The following is a 21049-nucleotide window of genomic DNA, read 5'->3' as shown; positions in this document are numbered from 1 at the left end:
TGCTAAGAGTTTCATACAATATACCTAATGCTACACAGAAAAAGTGGCTGCAGACCACCTCCCTTTCCACAGACTTCATTATTGTGTAAGCTGTCATATTGATTGTTATCAGCACCATGATGAGTGAACACAGTGAACAGTCCCATCAATGCCAAAAGAAATTGCTCACAATAATGTTGCTGCAATTACGGCTACATATCACAGCAATATATTGGGCCCGATTTAATAAAACTTGATAAACCACCACAGGGGAACCTGGGTAATCCAGGAAATCTGGAATGGATTTCTTAAAATCATTTGCTATTAGTTTTTAAATGTTTTCAATCCTGGACCAGATCCATTCTAGGTTTGCTGGATCATCCAGGCTTGTCCATGAAAGTCTATCTACTCCAGTCTTGTAGAGCTTTATAAATCAGGCACATTATGCCATAGGTAGTCCCATCCACACTCCAAGCATGCAAAAATAATTTTACCTTTGCAGTTTATTACGGGACTATCTAGTGATTCTGCCATGAGGGGGTTTTTTTTAGGCACTTCTTCTGGTTGTGCTCTGTCATTGTCACTTTGTCCCATGTGCCCCTGTTGGTGACTACAAGAGGTCGTGCGAACACCGAAGTCACCATCAGAAAGCCAATGAGCAGCAGTGATGTTCAATTGATGTTGGAGCAAGTTAATGTTGATAGGAAGTGTAAAATAAGGTTGGTGAGGAACTCAGGATGAAAAAAATAGGGCAAAAAATATACACACACAATTCCAACATCACAGGGATAATTCTTGATAATCCCACAACATTCCTGTACCCCCTTTATACAGATGTCTGTGTCAATGTCTAACAATGCCATGGTGATTATACCTAGTCAATGGCACTGACAATGCTCTATCCAAGCAGTGACAACACAAAATTTGTGCTGCATAACTTGCATAAAAAATAAAAAACACCTAATTGTGCAAATGGTCTGCTCACCCAACAGTAATATCTGATATTCCAAGAGCTGGCATCTCATCTAAATGGTAGAGCATGCTGGGAATTGTAGTTTCTGCAAAGCTGGGGGTCAGCGAACTCCCCATCCCTGCATTGCATATAAAATCAGATACAACTGAAATTAAAAATCTTCTCTCTTCCTTAACACACTACAGTCAAGGCTGCGTGAGCTGCAGATGTGATCCCACCATTCCGTACCTTTCACCAGCTGTTTTATGATGCCGAAACGACATTTTAGTGAAACAGAGAACATTCGTTCACCGTTGTGTTCACTCGCTTCCAGTGTCCAAGCAGGCGATCGCAAGTCGAGGTGCCCACAATCAGCCACAACACATATTCAGATGGGATAAAAAGGAATAAAGAAGGCAGGGAGAGAAGGCGGTGAAAGAGACGACAAAACAGGGGAGATAATAAGCATGGAGAAACAATAATGAAGAAAGATTGAGAAATGTGTGTTTGAGCCCAGTTGTTCTCCAAAGTTGAATATTTGTAATACAATGCTAAAGTTTCACGATATATTAAATAATAGGAAAAAGCAAAATGTATGAGAAAGATAGAGAAAGAGGGGGGAGAGGAAAGGAGAGGGGAGGAGAAAATGAAGGTGAGAAAGATAAAGTGAGAGAGAGAAAAATGTAAAAGAAAAAGTGAAATGAACAGAAGGGGGGGAAAGAGATAAAGCTAGAGTAGAACAAAGCATGAAAGAGAGATATAAGAGTACAACAAATAAAGAAATAGTATGAAAGTAGGAATATAATAAATAGGTAAAGGAATAAAAGGAAAAGCGAATAGGAAGTAAAAGGAATACGATGAAGAAGGGACAGGAGGAAAGAGGAAACAGGAAGGAATAAGTTAAAAGAGGGAATAGGATAAAAGAGTACAGACGAAAGAGAAAGAGAGAATAGAAAGGCGAAGACTTACAGAATAGAAAAGAAGAAGGAATAGTATAAAAAAAGGAAATGGATGGAGGAGAAAGAGAGAAAGGGAAAGATAAGAGAAAATAAATAGCAATTAGGAATAAAGGAGGAAAAAAAAAAGAAGAAAAGTTAGAAAGGGGAAAAGGAAGGAAGGATAAATACAATAAAGTGAAAGACAGAGAAAGAGGAAAGAGAGAGGAGAGAGAGAAGAGTGAGAAGAGAGAGAAGAGGAGAAAGAAGAGAAATAAGAGAGAGGAGAAAGAGGGGAAAGAGGAAAGAAATGAGAGAGAGGAGAGGAGACAGAGAAGAGAAATGAGAGAGAAAAGAGAGATATAATTAGAAATTGATAAAGGAAAAGAGAGGCAAGAGGGTTGGCGCAAAGAAGAGGCTGTTAGAAATAACCAGAAGTAAATTGAGGGAATACAAGAGAGAATAAAAGGGAAAGGCAAAGGAGAGACAGTATGCAGAATAATGGAGGAAGCAGGTAATGCAGGGACAGATGCAGAATGTGCTAGAGAAGTATCAGAAGGAAAGAGGTGAGAGACAGACAGAGAACAGACAAAGAGAGACAGAGAAGAGTCAGAGAAGGAGACAGATGAGAGATAGAGGGATAATGAAAAGGAGACAAAGAAGATACAAAAATAGATAGATAGAGAAAACAAGAGACAGAAAAGGCAGAAGGAAACAGAAAAGAGGGAGAAAGAGACAGAGGAGCCAGCAAGGAGATGAGAGGAGAGAATGTGTGAAATGCAGCACAGCTAGATCCAGAGATCTCTTCCTCTCCCAGCTGTCTTATGACAGATCCTCGTTTCCCTGTCCAGCAAATAATAAAATCCCCATTAATATTAATAGGATGTTTATTTGCTCCTTGGCTTCTTCATGATAATAGCAAGGGGTCATTAACCCTCATTCTGCCTCGTTACAATCACAGCCGGGGAAGAATAGAGTGCAGCATGCATGAATTGTCACACGTGTATAGGAATTTGTAATTGTGGTTAGGATTGATAGACTTATTATGGATGCTACAGAACTGAATGCTACATCCATTCCCATGCTGGGTGGTATATGAAAATATTTGTATTTGAGGAATAAGACACAACCAATATCTGCCCTAGCTCCCCTGCTAGAAAAATGCCAAATTTTGCCAGTGTTATCTTCTAAATGGCCATAATTGTGAATTTGTATAGAAGCAGAGATACATTCCCTGGTTCTCTGGTTATGTGACAAGAGGGTGCAGGCAAAACCCAGAAATAATAATAGGAACCTGCTTTATCTAACCTAAATATTCTGGCCACATATCTCCTTTATTTTTATTTTTGTTATTGCTGTTGCAAGATATTAACATATTTATTACTGACTTTTTGGTACTTATCTCTGCTGTGATGAAGAGAAGCCAAAATCCAACATTTCCAGAAGTGTCAGGGTCATGGTATAGTACTGTGTGTGGTTCCTGCCTTTGCACCCACTGAGCACAACCTTGAGCTAGAAAATCAACACTTCCGAAATTCCCAAGTACACCAACAACCCTCCAATTCTGGTCCATTTCTGACTGTAATACCTCCTCTTCTTGGGGTGTCCAAATACTGTCTCTGCTGGGTGAGCTGATCTGTCCCCGTCTTTCCTCTGTAGATAACGTTTAATGTAGCAGTTGGTTGAGGTGTAAAGAGGAATATAATTGAGTGTCACTTAAGTTACATTTTTTATTCTGCTGGGGCTGCTGGCATCACACTTAAGATGGTATATGGCCTTTTAGATGTGTACAAAAGGGGGGTTTTATAGGTAAAGAATATCCCAAAATTATAGTAAATGCAGATAAAATCCTATTGGAAATTTGTTGTTGAAATGCATGCTTTGCAGGAGACCACTACAGGCCCCCCTATTGGTGACGAGTTACTAAGATTGCAGAGTTTGTCTATGCTTCATGTCTGAACATCGAAAATTTTAACACTCCTCTTCCCAACATTTACCATAATTTAAAGCCTTTTAAGAGCTGTCAGAGCTTCCTTTTTAAAACCAGCCCCAAGCAGGCTATAAATATAGAGATACCTCAATTATTTTACTGCTTCTTAGCAAAAACAGGCTTCCCAAAGCCTAACATTGCCTGTAAATTAGGCGATTTGCATATTGGCTATTACACACACTTGATTCCTGCGCATTTTTATGGAGACAGCGCTGTAAATTTACCAATGAACGAGTTGCTTTCCCATGGGAATTGTGGGTATTCTGTTTTGCACACGCTGGAAAACTCAGCACACAAATGAGATGATACAAGTATTCCAGAACAACTATGGCGAATACAGCCTGATTATATCTAATGCTACTTGGAGTTCTAGGATAAATGCCCAGTCTGCCATAATAGGCAGATTTATGCACCAGGAACCAAAATGATTTGTTATCCACAGTCTTGATTCTGACTTCATCAATGTCTGGGTGATTTGGACACCTCCTATTACCTGTGCAGTGGTGGGGTCCTCCTGACTGCAGAAAAATGCCCCAGATAATGACATCATACCCCAAGGAAGCACAGGTGAGGACTTAGCTGGACTTAGTTGAGTAGTGTTTGCAAAAAATACCTTTGCTGCATAGGGTGGCAGTACTCAATATTGCAATAATGTGATCTCAGTACTACTCTCTGCATCATTACATTGTAAATGCAGGGTGACATGGTGATGCCTCACTGAGGGATGGGCCCATATAGCTCTGCACTCACAATGTGTCCTCAGTTTTCCAGGTTGACCGATGCTGGCAATCATTCCATCTGAAAGACTGAGGACATCTGGAGGTGAAAACAGAGTACTGCAAGGGTAATCTCTGGGGATGAATAGTGCAGCCAGACCCACTTTCGCTTTGTTTTACACAGGCTGGGGGCCCAATAAATTGACATAATAGCTCATAGATTCAGATATAGTATTCAAGCAGCTCTTAAACCACCTTTACCTCCTGCTATTACTTTTTATTGGTTGTCTGATGTTAGCCTGTGACTGCATGGGATGAGTAGATTTCTAAAGGCAAGCTGTGACAACCAATAAAATCTCTGCATTGTTGGTCAGAGTTGGTGGTCTCTTGTCCCTGTACCCCCACCTTCCTCACGGAGGACACCAATGCTTCAGACGACCTTTTCATGCCCTCACTGCTCCTTGTGCTGCTTTTCCAAGCAATCCAGGGAATTTTCCAGCCCTGTTCAGGAAGATTGCAGATTGCTTCCTCGCAATGATGATTACTGTAACATTTTCTGACACCAGGTAGTTTACCAATTCCTATGTCACCCACACTAACTGCGGCAAAACGCCCACTTCACTGATGAAATAAGTGTATTCTCTGCAAGCCGCGGGAACCAAGCAAGCTTTGTCAGTGTCTGCAGCACCAGAAATGGCTTAAAGATTCTTCTTTGTGTAGATTCAATGTAATGAGGTTAAAAAGATACAAAGTGTGCATGTCAATGTTTTTATATTTTTTGTCTAATAGATGTGAAATAATTATTAGGAAAATCCTTAAAAATTTATGAAAACATTACTATTATTACCCAAAACCCAGAGGTCTATGTATTGTAGTCTTCCCTGTCACAGAGGAATGAAGAAATAGTTTGATTAAATAAAAAAATCTAGAATTCTAAGGATTGAAGGTTACATGGGTGTCATTCATTTTGTAAGTCTAAGGCTATGTACACACGTCAGATGTGTGACTCTTGTCTATTATCTCTTGAGGGCCGGTATCGGACGAGAACCATGTGTACAGCGCTCATCTGACAAACGATCGTAATACCAGTAAGTCCAGGGGAGAGAGCACAGTGGGGTGCTGCTCACTCGTTCTCCCCCGTCCCCTCTCCATAAAGCAGAATGGTGCTGTATGTACAGCGCTCCTTCATGCATCTTTCAGTCTTTTGTCTTTGAAAAGGATTGTGAAAGATCCTTTCCAACTACAAAAATCTAACTTGTGTATGTAGCCTAAGACTAAAGATGCACTGAATTTGAGTACTGTAGAAAAATCCTTTCAAGGTGCGTGTGCAGTTTTTGAATATGCTCACCAAAGGATGACAAAGATCATCCTCCCACCTTGCTACAAAGTTACAATGTTGCAGTCTGATCACTAGGGATGAGGGAAAAGACTGAGGAAATACTTTCTTTTGCCTACAGCAGACTGATGACATTATCTCAACCTTGGAAAAGTCACCTCCTTGCCAGCTTTTTTATAGTGATAGAGGGTGGTGTTTATCTGTAAAAAAACTGTAAATTGGAAAACGTTTAGGAATTTAGGACTTTCATGCATGCTCCTTTTCTCTGCCTGATACTTTTTTCATGTTGCCATTGTCCATTGCCTTTCGCAAGATCCCCTTCCTCAGCCTCTCTGTCCTTTTTTCACCAAATTCCTGACATCAAGGGATGTTCCTCCATCATCTTCAACTCCCATCCATGTCTATATTATAGAGTTGACTCTAATCAAACTTTTACCTTTTCTATGTTACAGTTTAAGTGACACCAATGATCTTTTTGGCTATCTGTAAGGGTGACATTCTTCCCACTGACAAGCAATGTAAGAGGAATTCTTCCTACTGACCACCACACTAATGTACTGTGAGCTGTGAATACAGTAATTGAAGAAGGGGTTTTCTGGAGGATCTGAACATTTTTTCAAGGGTTTACCCCATGTTAAAAAGATTGAGAATGACCACTCCACATAATTGTCATCAGGGTCCAATTATGATCATCTCAGGTAAAAATCGCAGTGGATTAATAAATATTTAAGCAGGGACGACTGCTGTCATTTCTTGAACCAAACAGTGCTGACTGCACAACTTTGAATTCACTAATTGAATTTTTAGGTATTTGAAGCATTGCACCTAATATTCTCCATCTTTTTTTCCCTGTTCGATATCACTTTCCTTTCCAGGTTTCCAGGTTTCATGCTTGTTTTGGCTCATCCTTTATTTGGGGCAAGATGTGTCTTCTTCACCCACAGGTAAATTTCTTTTTTCATGCTCAGTACAAAATATCTCAGTTTGAAAATTAAAGTCTTTTATGTATGAGGATAGTATATGTTCCAAATATTTAAGATTGAAAGCACTTGGAAATTGGATAAACTTTTATTCAGACTTGAAAGTTGTTTTTTAATTGCTGTCTGCATATTGCAATTTACAGATCTCATATTCTGCAGGCTTAGTACAATGTTAGCATTGTTATTATACAGAATGTTTAACTGTTTACTGTTAGTTTAACCCTGAAGAAGAGAGTGCAGGGTTCTCAAAATGAGGGGACATAACAATTGTAATGTTTTTTAGATGTGGTGGCTGTCATTAACATATGTCCTGTCCTAGGGTGACACCATTCACTCACTGCACTGTATTGATGAAGGAGAAGTGTTGTCATGCTAAGGAGCTAGGAGCAATGCTTACTGATACAAGTTAGTAAAGGAGTCTATAGGCTCATAACATTTCCATCAGGATCAACTTTCATGACAAAATCTGAAAGCCCAAAAGAGAACAGGTTTATTTGCTTTTCATACTCTCAGTTCCACTAATAATGTCACATGACCCACATCATGCATTCCAGGAGGCTTCTGGCTGTTCCTTCTGCCCATGCCCAACATCAGCATGCGCAGAAGGGGATTTTTCCTACATGGGGAAAAAAATGTGCATGTGCAGTGAGATCGGCACTCTATTCTTCCTATTTACAGCAGTGTGGGATCGAGTGACGTAGTCAGAATAAGAAAGAGGACAGACAAAGATAGCAGTGCCCAGTGCTTTCACCGTGCAGGGATGAGGGAGAAAACCAGGACGGTGCTTTTTTAGCTTCCGCTTTTAATGGCAGCGAATGGCAATAATGACTCCCTTTAGAGAGTCATTTCTCTCAGTGACCTCCCCCCATTCCCATCATTTTTAGTTGCTGTCTGGCACACCCTAACATCCAACCTTTAACATTTCTAAAGCCTAACCTTTACACTTATATGAAGTAAACCCCTAACCCTAAAGAGACAGTGTTACCTTGGCCTTACAAGGAGGAGCATGTGATGTGGTCCCTTGTAATGGTGCATAGGCCTAGAAGACAATGGCTAGTCCAGAGAACTGTCACGTGACATGGCGAGCTGCAGAACAGCAAGGAGGTGCGAAGGAACCCAGGTAAGGTGTGTATAAGGAGGTCAGCTGGCCCGTTTCCAGACACACTGCCATCATGCCCTGCATGGGCAAGGTCACAGTATCTCTTTGAAGTATATAACTATGGATTTCATATCCTTTCCTATCCTAAGTACAACAGTTGTTAGAAAAAAATGGATGTTATGCCCTAGATATAATATATATATATAAAGATATAGATATATGTATATTTACACATCAATAAATCAGGAACAAGCAATGGCAGCCACCAAGCCACATAAACGTTTTTCATATTTTTTTATTTGGGGCAGATACCTCTTGGCGGTATTGATTTGAACGTTAAAAATACACGAGTGCGAGATGTATATTGGATAGGGCTGAGATCCTTCATTGATTCAGCAGAACATAAAAGCAGATGAGAAGATGGAGAGAAGAATAAAGCGGCGAGGTTGTGTATCACCAGAGGAAATATGTTAGGATTACTTGAACAGACAGTACAATGTCTCGTATACCGCAGTAACACGAAGAAGTCATTACTTCCTATTACCTTGCTGTCATCCATAAGTCATTCCAGCCCAGGCCCACAGCTTCCCATCAATCTGGGTGAGCCTCTTAACCCATAAAGACGTCTCTTATCACCAGCATTAAGAAATAAAATAATGCTCAGTAACCACACCAAGCAACCAATTAGATTTCATACAATGGGTAAGACTTGAGTATGATGCTTCCAAGGTGAAAAAACAGAATCCCATTTTGCATAAAGAGGGGTAGAGTTGCTGATTATGGGTCATTTAGCTGTCTGAGTTCAGAGTTTAGAAATGGCACTGCTTTACTAGTTTTTTTATATCACCATGTTGGAAAAACCTGCAGAATGTGTCTCTGCTTTATTTGAGATGCCCTTTTGCTTTCTGCAAACTATGAAAATTACATTTACTTTATAGATCTGACACTTTTTAAGACTCCAAAAATGATTTGTATTAATAAAACCCATGGTATGACCCTCTAGTGTAATAGGCCTCATTTATTAAAGCTCCACAATGCTGCAGATTATACTCTTTCGTCAGTAAAGCTGGGTGATCCAGCAAACCTGGAGTCATTTGCTATTTGTTAGCAAATGTTTTCAACCCCGGACCAGATCCATTCCAGGTTTGCTGGATCACCAAGCTTCACTGATGAAAGTGTATCTTCTTCAGTCTTGGAGAGCTTTAATAAATCAGGCCCAATGTGTCAGCAATGACTTCCAGTTCACAGTGACAATAGTCTTCATCATTCTTTAAAGGAACATTTTTGAAAGGTGCAAACACAAGATATGTGTGATATTGTACTGGTGATGGGAGCTCAGCTTTAGATTTTGTTTGCAAAAATGTTCAGGTTGCACTTTAAAGCCAAATTTTACTGTGGCTTACTGCGAAGTGCAATGATGTGCCTTATATTTATGCACCGCCACTTATTCTGAATGGCACCCCAACACATAAATTAGGACAACACATATGTAAGCAGGGGCAACTGCTATACAGCCCATTGCAATAGAATTTTTGACTGTTCTTCACATTGAAAAGAACTGAATTGTCAAAAAGTAATGCAGTTCTGTTTTTTTTGCCATCAATGCACAATGATGCATGCATATAAATGGCTGTTGCAGTTGTGCAGACCTGGTCATTTATTATCACAGATGTCACCATCAGAGTTCCCAAAAGATAAAAATGCTGGTCATACAGTAAGTATTTTTGCTGTTTTGTTATCAGCATTCAGTCACAGCAATCTGACATTTGCAGTTTAATTTGTTGCACGTCTACAACGTGTCTAATGATTAATATTGCTGTGGAATTCGAGGGAAAACTGCATTGCCAGTTGAAAGGCATTTTTCAATTTTTAATTTAAAGGCAGATGTGAAGCAATATTATTTCCTACTAAATGGTCACTATGAGAATTCTTTGGGGGTTTGAACTTTCTACCAGCTTCCAAAAAAGGAATTATTGGTCTTAGCTGGTTCACCTTTTAGCACGTTGAACTTACAGCAAGAAAAGCCACTTTATGTATGGAAGTCTTTTCTCACCCTCTTGTCCTTGTTTTACAGTACAATACAAAACTGACAATACCATGCATGCCATGTCTAAAGTGTAGTACACAATGCAGCTCACAAATACTATGGCAGCCTGAAAGAGGGGGAATGTGTTTTTACTGAAGGTTGTCAACCTTGGAAAGGAAGTGTGTTACTTGCAGAAAAACAAATGGAAAAAGCTGAATGAAAAGAAAGTGATTGCAAGCACCACACTTAATGCTAACAATACATGAGTCAGCTTTGGTTCAATCAATGTTCAGTATAGATCTCACCTGTTTTATATGTTCACTGTATATTAATTTGATTGTTTTGTACATACTGCAATTAATCTATGATCCAACAGAATAAAAGTGCAATAATGATAAGTGTATGTGTTCATCTAGAGGTCGCAAGAACCCATCAGATATTTGATACAAGGAAATTTTCTAACCAGACCCACTGAGGTTCTTCTGATTCTACACTCAGCCAGGTGACAGGCAGACAACCAGCATCTTCAATAGCAGCAATGGCAGCCACCACATTATTTACCTTTAATAAATTGAATCCTTTTAAGTTTAATATTGTAATCCAGTCAGGCTGTGTAATAAATTTAATATTCTTTAAGATTTTGTTAGATGTTATTTGGAGCAACAAAACATAGAACAACACAAAGTGGAGTCGGACTGCTGCTCACCTTTGGCGGGGTCTCCAGCTGTCAACACACCCCCTCTCCACACTGCTCCAATCAGCAGAGCACCCACTCCCTTGGCAGTGCTGTTGATTGGAGCAGTGTAGAGGGGGTGTGTTGAGTCACTGAAAACCCTGGGCAGTGCTTGTGTGTAAGAATAGCAGTCTGACTCCCCTACGTGCCACCAGAACAGGGTATTTTAGCCTTTGCGGCAGCACCTAGCGACTAAAAACCCTGCGTTATATTACAGACATACAGAGACTTCAACTGAGCTTCAAATCAGAAACTTGTTTTCCAGGAGAACAGGGCTTTGCTTTAATCTTCTAACACACAGGTTGAAAGATCTCTCTTGTCACCTTTATGTTTCCCAGGTTCCCCTCACTTTACTTCCACAGTGCTCTGCATAAATCACAGCGGCTCCTCCAGCTATCTCTGTAGGTGCCCTACTTTCTCTTAGCCAAATGCTACAGTAAAATTGCCCCCGTCCCTCGAGGAACATTCCACTAGAAAAACAGCAGGATTTGATTATTGTTGTGGTTCTTAAAGCTGCCACCGATCCATCATCACCATGGCAAGATGATGTTCATATGATAATTCCCACCGCTTGGTCTGTATATAGAATCCTGTCTTATTTTCACCACTGTTTTATTTCCACTCTCTGCACTAAATTCACCTTTTATTGGCCATTATAAAGTGACAGAATCTGGGATTTATAGGTTGTGTTTTTTTCCAAATAATGGGCAGGAAAACATTGTAGCTGAAAGGACTTTTTGTTGGGTAATACTAATGTATTAACACTATTATATAAATATACAAAAGTAACCACAGACTGAAAAAAAGTTTTTGAGTAACTTTAGGCAGAACTTAAGTTTCCCAATAAAAAATATCTGCATATACAGTTTTCCTAATTCTTTGCAATCTCTCACACCTGGTGATGCCTGTGAAGTGCAGCTTCCTATGATGGCATGACAAAAATGCTGCAATGCTCCAGGATTCAGAGCAGCATTGTCACTCGTATGTATGCCATGCCTGCTTGCGTTACAGTGGGAGGAGAATATGTTCCACGGGGCTATTAGTATTGTAACTGCTGATTCACAAAGGTGTTAAAAATATAAAGGGGACATTATGTTACCTCACCTTATCCATGACTGGGAGTGTGGCAAGGACACTTCCTCTACTTGAACAGGTTACATCACTCAAAGGTGTCCGTCTTTCCCATCTCAGAAACTTTAACACCAAAGAAATATTTTTGTAGTGATACTGCATTTGGGGTATGTTAGGCTGACATTTTAGAGCCCAATGAAATACCTAAACAAAGATTATTATACATATGTATATATAACATGTTATGTTTTCAGTTCTGATTGTTTTGGAACCAACACCTCTGATTGAGGGCAGTAAAATGAAAATCACATTTTTACTGCAAATGGCATATTGGCACATTTGTCCTTTGGAAAGGTGTGATGGAATAACTCACTAATGTGACAGATCTGGGGAGGATTGGGACATCGTACATTGACAGTGACTACAGCAAACTTATGTGAACCCGATGTGCTCCAGCTGTTAAGGATGTCCATCTTTATTGTTTTAAGTACCCAGTGATTCCTATTAAAAATGTCTGCCTAATTTAACATGTAAACTAATTTAAACAGTGCATGTCCCCAGTGGAAGATTCCCCACTAGCTCTTGTTTCTGAAATAAGAGGATGGATTTCCCCTTACTTACTGAGTTCGGTGATAATCGTCACCAGGACAAATAGAGAATAATGAATCTTTCCAGCAGGAAAAGACAAAAAAGTTCTGGCTTTAGACACTTTAATTTTGACAATAACTAGGTAAAATGTAAATTTAAAATTTGGGTTGAGTGGGGAGGGGTCAGAAAATCTAGCTTTCGTTTTTTGCATGTTCTGCAGAACACATAGGATTCTGAATCTTAGAATGCACCTGTAACCAGAATATGGGCATTAAAGCATGTACATCCCTTACTGACCTCTATAGCTGCAAGAACAATGAAGACATTAATTTTCAAAAACTATCAAATATCACAATTCAGACACACACTAGATACTTGTGGCCTGAAACAATTGTTCATGATGTCTCGAAAGAAAATATTGTGTCTGCTCAGCACTACTATAGGTATATTACTGTATAACAATGCAGCAGGATGTCCTTCTTATTCTCCCATCTCTTTAAAACAGAACAGGTTGCTTGGTAGAGAGCTGCTTGCCTCTACAGTGATTTTCTGAAACTGTCACCTGTAAAAAGCACTTATTGTCGTACGTCATTCTAGCTCAAAATGTGCACTGAGCATTAATGGTTTCTAACAACTCAGAAATACCTGCTGTGTGTTTATATTAGAGAACTGGCAGGCCGACAACATTCTGCTTGCCTTAGAAAATTGTTGTTCGAGGATTAGGAACACAACTTTGAGGATTAACTTCTCCACAATGTCTGTTCAGAATGTGTAATAATGTTAGATGTACCATAGCTGCTTCTGAGTACTTGGCAGCATAAATGTAAAAAGCAAAAGTGATTATTTCAATTTGTTCTACAACACTGTGATCTGTCTTCACATGTGACAGATTTGGCCTTGAAAGCTGTATCCTTCACATCAAAGCTATGGCACAAGCAGCGTACTAGATCTCCTGCAAGCCATCTCACATTGCGCAGGTTTATAAGGACATGTGAAACCCTGAAGGGATAATGTGTGTGTGTGTATTCTAGAGTTCATAATATAAATCTAGATTTCCAGATGATTTCAAATACCCAAATGATTTAATAGAAAATTAAATAAGATTTTTAGTATAAATACCCCCATCTTGTTCCCTGAAAGAGCAGCTAAAGTATGTCCATTTCTTAGGTCGATGTTGGACTAACAATTCTGCATGAGTACTGATTATGCAAGATCAACTGAAGGAGACTATCAGAATTTAGGAAAAGTTCTAATTGGCTGGCTCCTTCCCCAAAATTCTACACATACCCCTCAATATTCCCCAGTGCTTTACATTGAACCCTGTGCTAATTTATTAAGTCCTTCTTTTTCTTACATATGTTTTCCATCAAACCAGACTCCTTGTCACTGCAGAACCCTTTGCTTTTGATGAACACAGACCTTGACTTTTCTGTATGTCAAATGGCAGTGGAGGCTCTGGCATTTAGAAGCTGAATGAGATTGAATTGGTTTAATTGAGGGCTAATCTCATATTACAAATATGCAGGAGGCCTTAGAACAGTTTGAAGTTGGGATCCACCGGGCTCCACAAGGACACAGAAATGAAAGAAAGTGGCATAGTGGCTCAGTGGTTAGCATTCTGGCCTTTGCACTGGGCTTCAAATTTTGGCCAGGACACTATCTACATGAAGTTTGCATGTTCTCCCTGTGTTTTTGTGTGTTTCCTCCGGGTACTCCGGTTTACAAGCACATTCCAAAAACATGTGGTTAGGTTAATTGTCTTCCCCCCAAATTGACCGTATGACATATGATTATGGTAGTGACATTAGATTTTGAGCCGCTTTGAGGGACAGCTGGTGACATGAATATGCACTTTGTGAAGTGGTGCATATATTATGTTGGCGCTAAATAAATACAAATTAATAATAAAAGGGTCCTAGAATCATTGAATACAAGAAGCCTGATTTAATAAGGCTCTCCAAGGCTGGAGAGGATACACTTTCATCAGTGAAGTTGGGTGACACAGCAAACCTGGAATTGATCTGGTCCAGGATTCAAAATAGCATCCATCAAATAGCAAATGACTTTGAAGAAATCTATTACAGGTTTGCATGATCACCCAGCTTCACTGATAAAAGTGTATCCTTTCAGCCTTGGAGAGCTTTAATAAATCAGGCCCATAGAAAGTATGCACTACAGAACCAAGTTCCAAGTACATATGTCATTGCTGTTGTAATCTTACACTAGGACAGGATCTCTTTAGGCACTTCTGCAATGCCTGATATAACATATTGCTCTTGATTTTCCTTTAACCATTCACTCAGCAGGATAACTCAGCTGCTCTGAGAGCACTGGCTTTGCTACTCTGAAGCCAACACATCCAGACAGGTGCTCAGTCTCTGCTTTTTCCTCCTGCCTCTCGTACTGTTCTTTGCTTTCACTCAATTTGTTCTTTCAGCTCCAAAATACGGAAAAGCAGCATGGTAATTACTCTCTTCCTTTAAAGGCCACAGGAGGGGAGATTTGGGAGGAAGGGAAAACTAGGAGCGCAATAAAGAGAAAAAAACCCTCATTAAAATTTATGAGAAAAAGAAAATGCTAGGTTAAAATAATAGAGATGAAAGCCATTCTTTTTTTTCCTTAGAGGAAGCACTCTTCACTTTCTGATGGACGTGGCTGCAAGGGACAAGTGTGCGGAACAGACTCGTGGTGCTCAGGCAGGTGAGGAAGTACCATCCGCCGCACTGATTAATGATCTACTTTACCTTCAGCTGCCCAGGGGGCTCTTGGAACAAATCCAGTAAGGGCCACTTCCCAACATAGAAGATGAGCAAAGTTCATTACTTCGTGATCAGGCTTACTAAAGCATGAAATCCGGTCTAGGTGAAAACTTTTCTGTAATTTCTAAAGGCAAGATGTGTTAAGATCTTAAGAAGTAGTAGCTAAACAGGCAATTCAGTTCACCTGGACTAAACCAAACCTATGGCTAGGCTAGGGGCATTCACGTATTAACACGTTCCTGTCAAGGCTTCATCTCTATGGCTGAAGGCATTGTGCAGCAATCAATTCTCAGTTCATAGCTGAAAACATGAAGTCATCTCAATTCCTTTTCTAATTGCAGTTTAGCTTACTCTGCCAGTAGGCTTAGCTATAACATACTAATGAGGATGGTGTGGATTAAAATGGACTCAAAACAGCTGTCCATGATAAAATACAAAAAACTACACTTTCTGTGCAATATCTTGACCACATTTGGTGCTCTCTGCTTTTTTCATGGAAGGTGGTCAGAGGTCATACAATCGTTCCAGCTGAGCATGTCTGAACCAGAAAAACCTTCACAAATGTTTCTGCCATGCATGCTTATCTTTATAATGCTGTGAGTGGCTACACTGCTAATCAGGGTTCTATGAAGCTTTGTTGTAGCCACCCTTGCTCCATAGACACCACCATTCTTGCTCCTGACATCCTGACTACAGCCAGACCTCCTAACTGTGGGAGCACGGACACATGCAGACAAGCCATCTGAGCCCATAAAGCCATTTCCTTGCTCCTCCTCCAATGTCACCCAACTCCCAAGACTCTGAGTCTCTATAACAAGGGGCACACATGCACACATGTACACTTTATGTAGTTGGGGCTAAGGACAATAAAACAAGTAGTCCAATGAATGTGGTCATGTGATGTTTGGATCAAAGGGGCTTAAGATCACTGCCTTGAACTTCTGTTGAGGAAGTAAGCACTGAGCACCTTAGAGCAATTCAGGTTCCTCCGTGTAAGAAAACTGGGATGTTCTGCAGTCCTAACACACTATTTCTGTCCCAGTGTGACAGTGACTTAAAGCGAGATTATCAATACGAGAGCCAGCTAACTGGAATTTTCAGAAGTAAGCTACCAATAATTAGGATAAGGAACATTTATTAAAGCATTGCAAAAAACATGTTGATGCTGTAACCTAAGTTACTGAATCCCCTGGATAGTGAACTTGGTTGTGAGGGGCCACTCTATTTTTCTATTGCTATTTGTCTGTCTGAATAAGCTTGCCTGTGGTTGAAAATGAGGCTGCGGCAGTTTGCAAGTTATGGTTTCCAAGCATTATGTGTTTAATGGCAGTAAAACTATTCCCAGCCGCGAGACCCACATCACAAAATATTTGCAACTTATTTCCCCAGTGACTGCAGCACTGATACCGGTTATACAGTATCTTCCAAGATGCCCTGAACTCCGCTATCAGGGGGATGTAGAAGAGGCATCTCTGGAGTACATCTCGCTTTTTTATGTAGGCTTACGATCTGTTTTTATTACACACGCATGTATTTAACCATTACGCCTGCTATAATGCTTTGGAAATGTGCAGCTTAAGGGTTAGAGATTGTGTTCAGGCAAAGTAAAACGTTTACAGGCAATTTCACATATGTCAGTCACTAACAAAAAGGTTTTTTTTTTTTGAACCTGAATGTTTTACACATATCATTCAGCATGAACTAGATTCATAATAATAGGTTGGGATATTTCCCGCTGTTACAAACAACTGAACGAAATCTAATCAGTATTCCCAAAATGGTAACTCTTTACAAACCTGAGATCAAAGAGCCAAACTGTTAACAGTATAGAGGTTAAAAGTATAGGTTTAAATCCAATTAAATGATTGGATCTGAAATGAACATAAAGCAAAGTCAGCAACATTGCTATCATATGTTTGCTATCATATAAGACCTCTTAGATTGTGAGCTCTTTGGGGCAGAGTCCTCCCCTCTTTCTGTGTCACTGTCTGTGTCACTGTCTGTGTCTGTCTGTCATTTGCAAACCCTTTTTAATGTACAGCGCTGCGTGATATGTTGGATATATATGAATACTGTAATAATATTAATATATCTCATGTATTGGAATCCTTTACATCCATTCTTGGTCTTTTGACTGATCAGTTACCAATTGGAATATGGATTGAATTGGTCAGTTGAGTACGAAATTGGCACAAGGTGTACTAGATGTACTGTCCCTGTACATGACCCTGTCCCATGACTTATAATCTCATCAACTTTACATCTGTACAATCTTTGTACAATCTTCATTAGATTAAACATTCAAACAACTGCTGTTAACACTGCACAAACACTGAAAATGTTGTTCATTTTTTTAGAAAAAAACGGCTGTATTACTTCGCGGCACCAAAAAATGCACATTTTGGAAAACATCGGAAATGTTCGCTTCTACTCTTTTACACAGTCTGTCTTAGGCAATCCTCAAATTGGTTGCAACCCCTGCTATTATTGGGTCATGTATGCTTAGCCTTACAACCTGCTTTGCTGAGGATATACAGCAAATACCTTTAGGTAGTTGTTATAGTTGATCCTGATGCCTGTGGTTGTTATTTATACAGAAAGAGAATGTTTTTTTTTAATTTAACATAAAACAAAGTGAACAGAATATTGCAACCCAGCTGCTGCCAGTGAAGATTTTGGTTGCAAAGTGTTACTACCCTTTACAGATCACTGCACTTCAAATTGTCTTAGTAAAACATTCCGAAAGATTACAAAAGAATATGTCAGGAACGATTTATATTTTTTCATTTTAAAACTTTTAGCTGGTGACGTTTACAGAAAAATCCCAAGCCTTGAAGTGTTTTTTTTTAAACTTTTCTTTCCAGAAAAAAGAGCAATTGAAAAACCAAACATGAAATTTGGCACAAATGGATTTCAATGGTGTATTTCCTTGCAATGGAGTTGCATAATAAGCTTCTGTTTGTAACCATGCAATAAATGCTACAGTCAATAAAGCTCCTCTCAATCTCTTTTAATAAAATTCATGGGCAACAAAACAGTTTTTTCCTTTGAATGAGCAAAGTTTTTAGACTTGTATTGCACATTTCCAGTGTGACAGGATATCAAGTATATATATAATATTTACATTTTTATAATATTAAAATTACTTAAACCATTGCCCAGGAAATTGGTGGGTGAAGACCCCAAGGAAGACAAACAGTAGTTGGTATACAGTGAGGAGTTAATAGTAAAGTTACACACTGACCATAACAATGAAATGGGTCATTTTGTGATGATGACCTCAGGGTGACGAGATAGTAAAGGGACATTAGGACTTACCACTGACGCACAGACTTAGGCTGCACAAGCTTTCTTCACAAGTGTCATCTTGGCTTTCCTGGTCCCCTTCATCTTCTTCATCCTCACCTGCCCTGGTGTTCTCTCGTCTCTTCCTCCGAGAGGGTCTCCTGACAATACGGAGGACCTTGTTGACCCTGTTCATGAGCTGGCAGGGGAAAGGCTTTTCTCTGCTCCTTAGTTCTTGGTCCTACTATAGAGAGGTCAGTCTCTTCTGTGTGTTCCAACACAGAAGAAGGTTGAGAGAATTCTCTGCTTTAGAGGTCTGTGTGGGCAGATATGTTTCTCTCTCTCTCCCTGCTGACTTACTACTACACAGGAGCTAATAACTCTGGAGGGCAGAGCCTTTTCTTGCAGGAATGTTTGAGATGTTGGATGGAAGTCAGTGCTCAGGCAGCCTGTTATTAGCTCTCGGTAGGCTGAAGAATGAGCTGCCTCTCACGGTCCTTCAAAGCTCAGATATTGTCAGCGGGGATGGCAGAGCGACATGTGGAACAAATACATCATGTCGTTAATGTTCACAAAGCGCTAAACTTCATTGGCAGCCTCCTTCAAGAAGCATTGGAAAGAAATGGGGGAGATGAGACAATGTAGGGGGAAAGGAGGGGGCAATGCATGCTGCATAAAAGAGAGCAGTCAAGTGTCAGCTCTTCAGGGGAGGAAAGGAAAAAATTGTAGAAAATAATTGTCTGTCCTGTAAATTAACCTATACACTGAATATCTATTTTACTATTTAATTATCTATTTCTATTTTAGTAATCAATTAATTCAAAATCTATCACTTGCTCTATCTATCTATCTATCTATCTATCTATTTATCTATCTATCTATCTATCTATCTATCTATCTATCTATCTATCTATCTATCTATCTATCTATCTATCTATCCGTCTGTCTGTCTGTCTGTCTGTCTGTCTATCTATCTATCTATCTATCTATCTGTCTGTCTGTCTGTCTGTCTGTCTGTCTATCTATCTATCTATCTATCTATCTATCTATCTATCTATCTATCCATCTATCTCTCCATTTGTCATATCTGTCTGTTTATCTATCTTTCTAGTCTTTCGCTGTGCCTCACTGACTTACTAATTGCAGAAAGTGTTTCAGGCTGCCAGTGAACATATGCATTTGATTTATACACACGTTAAGTATGTGTCATCAGAATGTATAAATACCCAAAGTATGCCATTAATCCTCCAGATGCTCTAATTAGAGGAAGGTCTAAAACTTCAAACAAATACAATTTTCTGCTTGAAGCATGGAACTGGTAGGGCAAGTATATTACAAACTCCTGCAGAAAGAAGTGCAGAAGTTTGCAATAATGAGAAGGGAGCCTTAGTGACATGGGAATATGAGAGAGCCCTGGTGACATGGGAGTACCTAAGAGCCATTGTGACAAGGGAGTATCTGAGAGCATTTGTTACATGGGAGTATGAGAAAGCCCTGGTGACATGGGAGTATGACAGAGCCTTGTTCACATGGGAGTATCAGAGAACCCCGGTGACAAGAAAGTATCGGAGTATGTTATTATTTCTCCTAATGCTCTAATTAGCGGAAGGTCTAAAACTTCAAACAAATTAATTTTTCAGCTCTGAGTATGAAACTGGTAAGGCAAGTATGTAACAAACTCCTCCAGAAAGATGTGCAGAAGTTTTTTGACATGAGAGTATCTGATAGCCTTGGTAACATGGGAGTATCCGAGAGTCTTGGTGAAAAGGGAGTATGAGAGAGCCTTGGTGACAAGGGAGTATTGGAGCACTTTGCTCACAGGAGTTTTTTAAAGAGTCCACTAACCAGGATTATCTGAGAACCTCTGCAATAAGAGAGAATAATAGAACTTTTGTGGGAAGGAAATATTAGAATTGACAAAGCCTCAGTGACAAAAGAGTAACAGTCTCTGTTACAATGGATTATCAAACAGCCTCAGTGGCCACTGAATATCCAGCCTTGATGACAACGAAGTATCCGAGGGCCTTCATAACAAAAATGATCAGAAAGCCTCAGTAGCAAGTAAGTGTCAGAGAGGCTAATGGACAGGGGAGTGTTTAACAGCCCTAATAACAAGTAAGTATTTAAAAGCTTAGATAACAAGGGAGTGTCATAGAACTTCAGTGGCAAAAGTTTATTAAAGGAGTTCCTATGACAAGGGAGTTTTAGAGAGATAGGTTGCAAGAGAGATACCAGATACCCTCGGTAACCGGGAAGTATTTAGGGAAGAATCTGGGAGAATCTGTGACAAGGAAGTATTGGAGAGCCTTTGTGACAAGGGGATTATCAGATGAGGAAAAATAGTTGCAGTATATTGTTTAATCCACTCTGAAATAATGGTAAATTAGTTAAGTACCAGTAAACTGATAAAAAAAGCTTCTTCTTCTCAATACCCTCTGTCATCAAAGCACAGTTTGCAATTTTTTATTGATATGTCCCCAGGCCAACATTGACCGATATCCAGCACTATGCAACCAGGAAGACTGAGGACATGCTATGAAGGCTGCTTGTTATGATCTTGCTTCTGAGGTATCGTCACCAGGGTGCCCAATCATGGAGTA

The 21049-nt window shown here is 39.7% G+C and overlaps 1 protein-coding gene across 2 annotated transcripts in view; it reads right to left on the bottom strand.

The window, feature by feature from the left end:
- The window catches only part of GRIP2 (glutamate receptor interacting protein 2), a 212701-nt gene that overhangs the window by 79333 nt on the left and 112319 nt on the right, over nt 1-21049 (bottom strand). Inside the window, exon 1 of one of the 2 annotated variants that reach the window (XM_072420512.1) lies at nt 18483-18972. The exons of the other annotated variant lie outside the window; for it this stretch is intronic. Coding sequence (XP_072276613.1) covers nt 18483-18645 — 163 coding nt within the window. The 5' untranslated portion in view covers nt 18646-18972. Of the gene's footprint in view, nt 1-18482; nt 18973-21049 lie in introns of those variants that run through there. 2 annotated transcript variants of the gene reach the window in all.

The sequence above is a fragment of the Pyxicephalus adspersus genome, chromosome 8 (genome assembly GCF_032062135.1).
Source record: "Pyxicephalus adspersus chromosome 8, UCB_Pads_2.0, whole genome shotgun sequence".
Taxonomy (NCBI): Eukaryota; Metazoa; Chordata; class Amphibia; order Anura; family Pyxicephalidae; genus Pyxicephalus; species Pyxicephalus adspersus.
The sequence above is the reverse complement of the archived record's forward strand: the minus strand, read 5'-3'. Positions and strand labels throughout refer to the sequence as shown.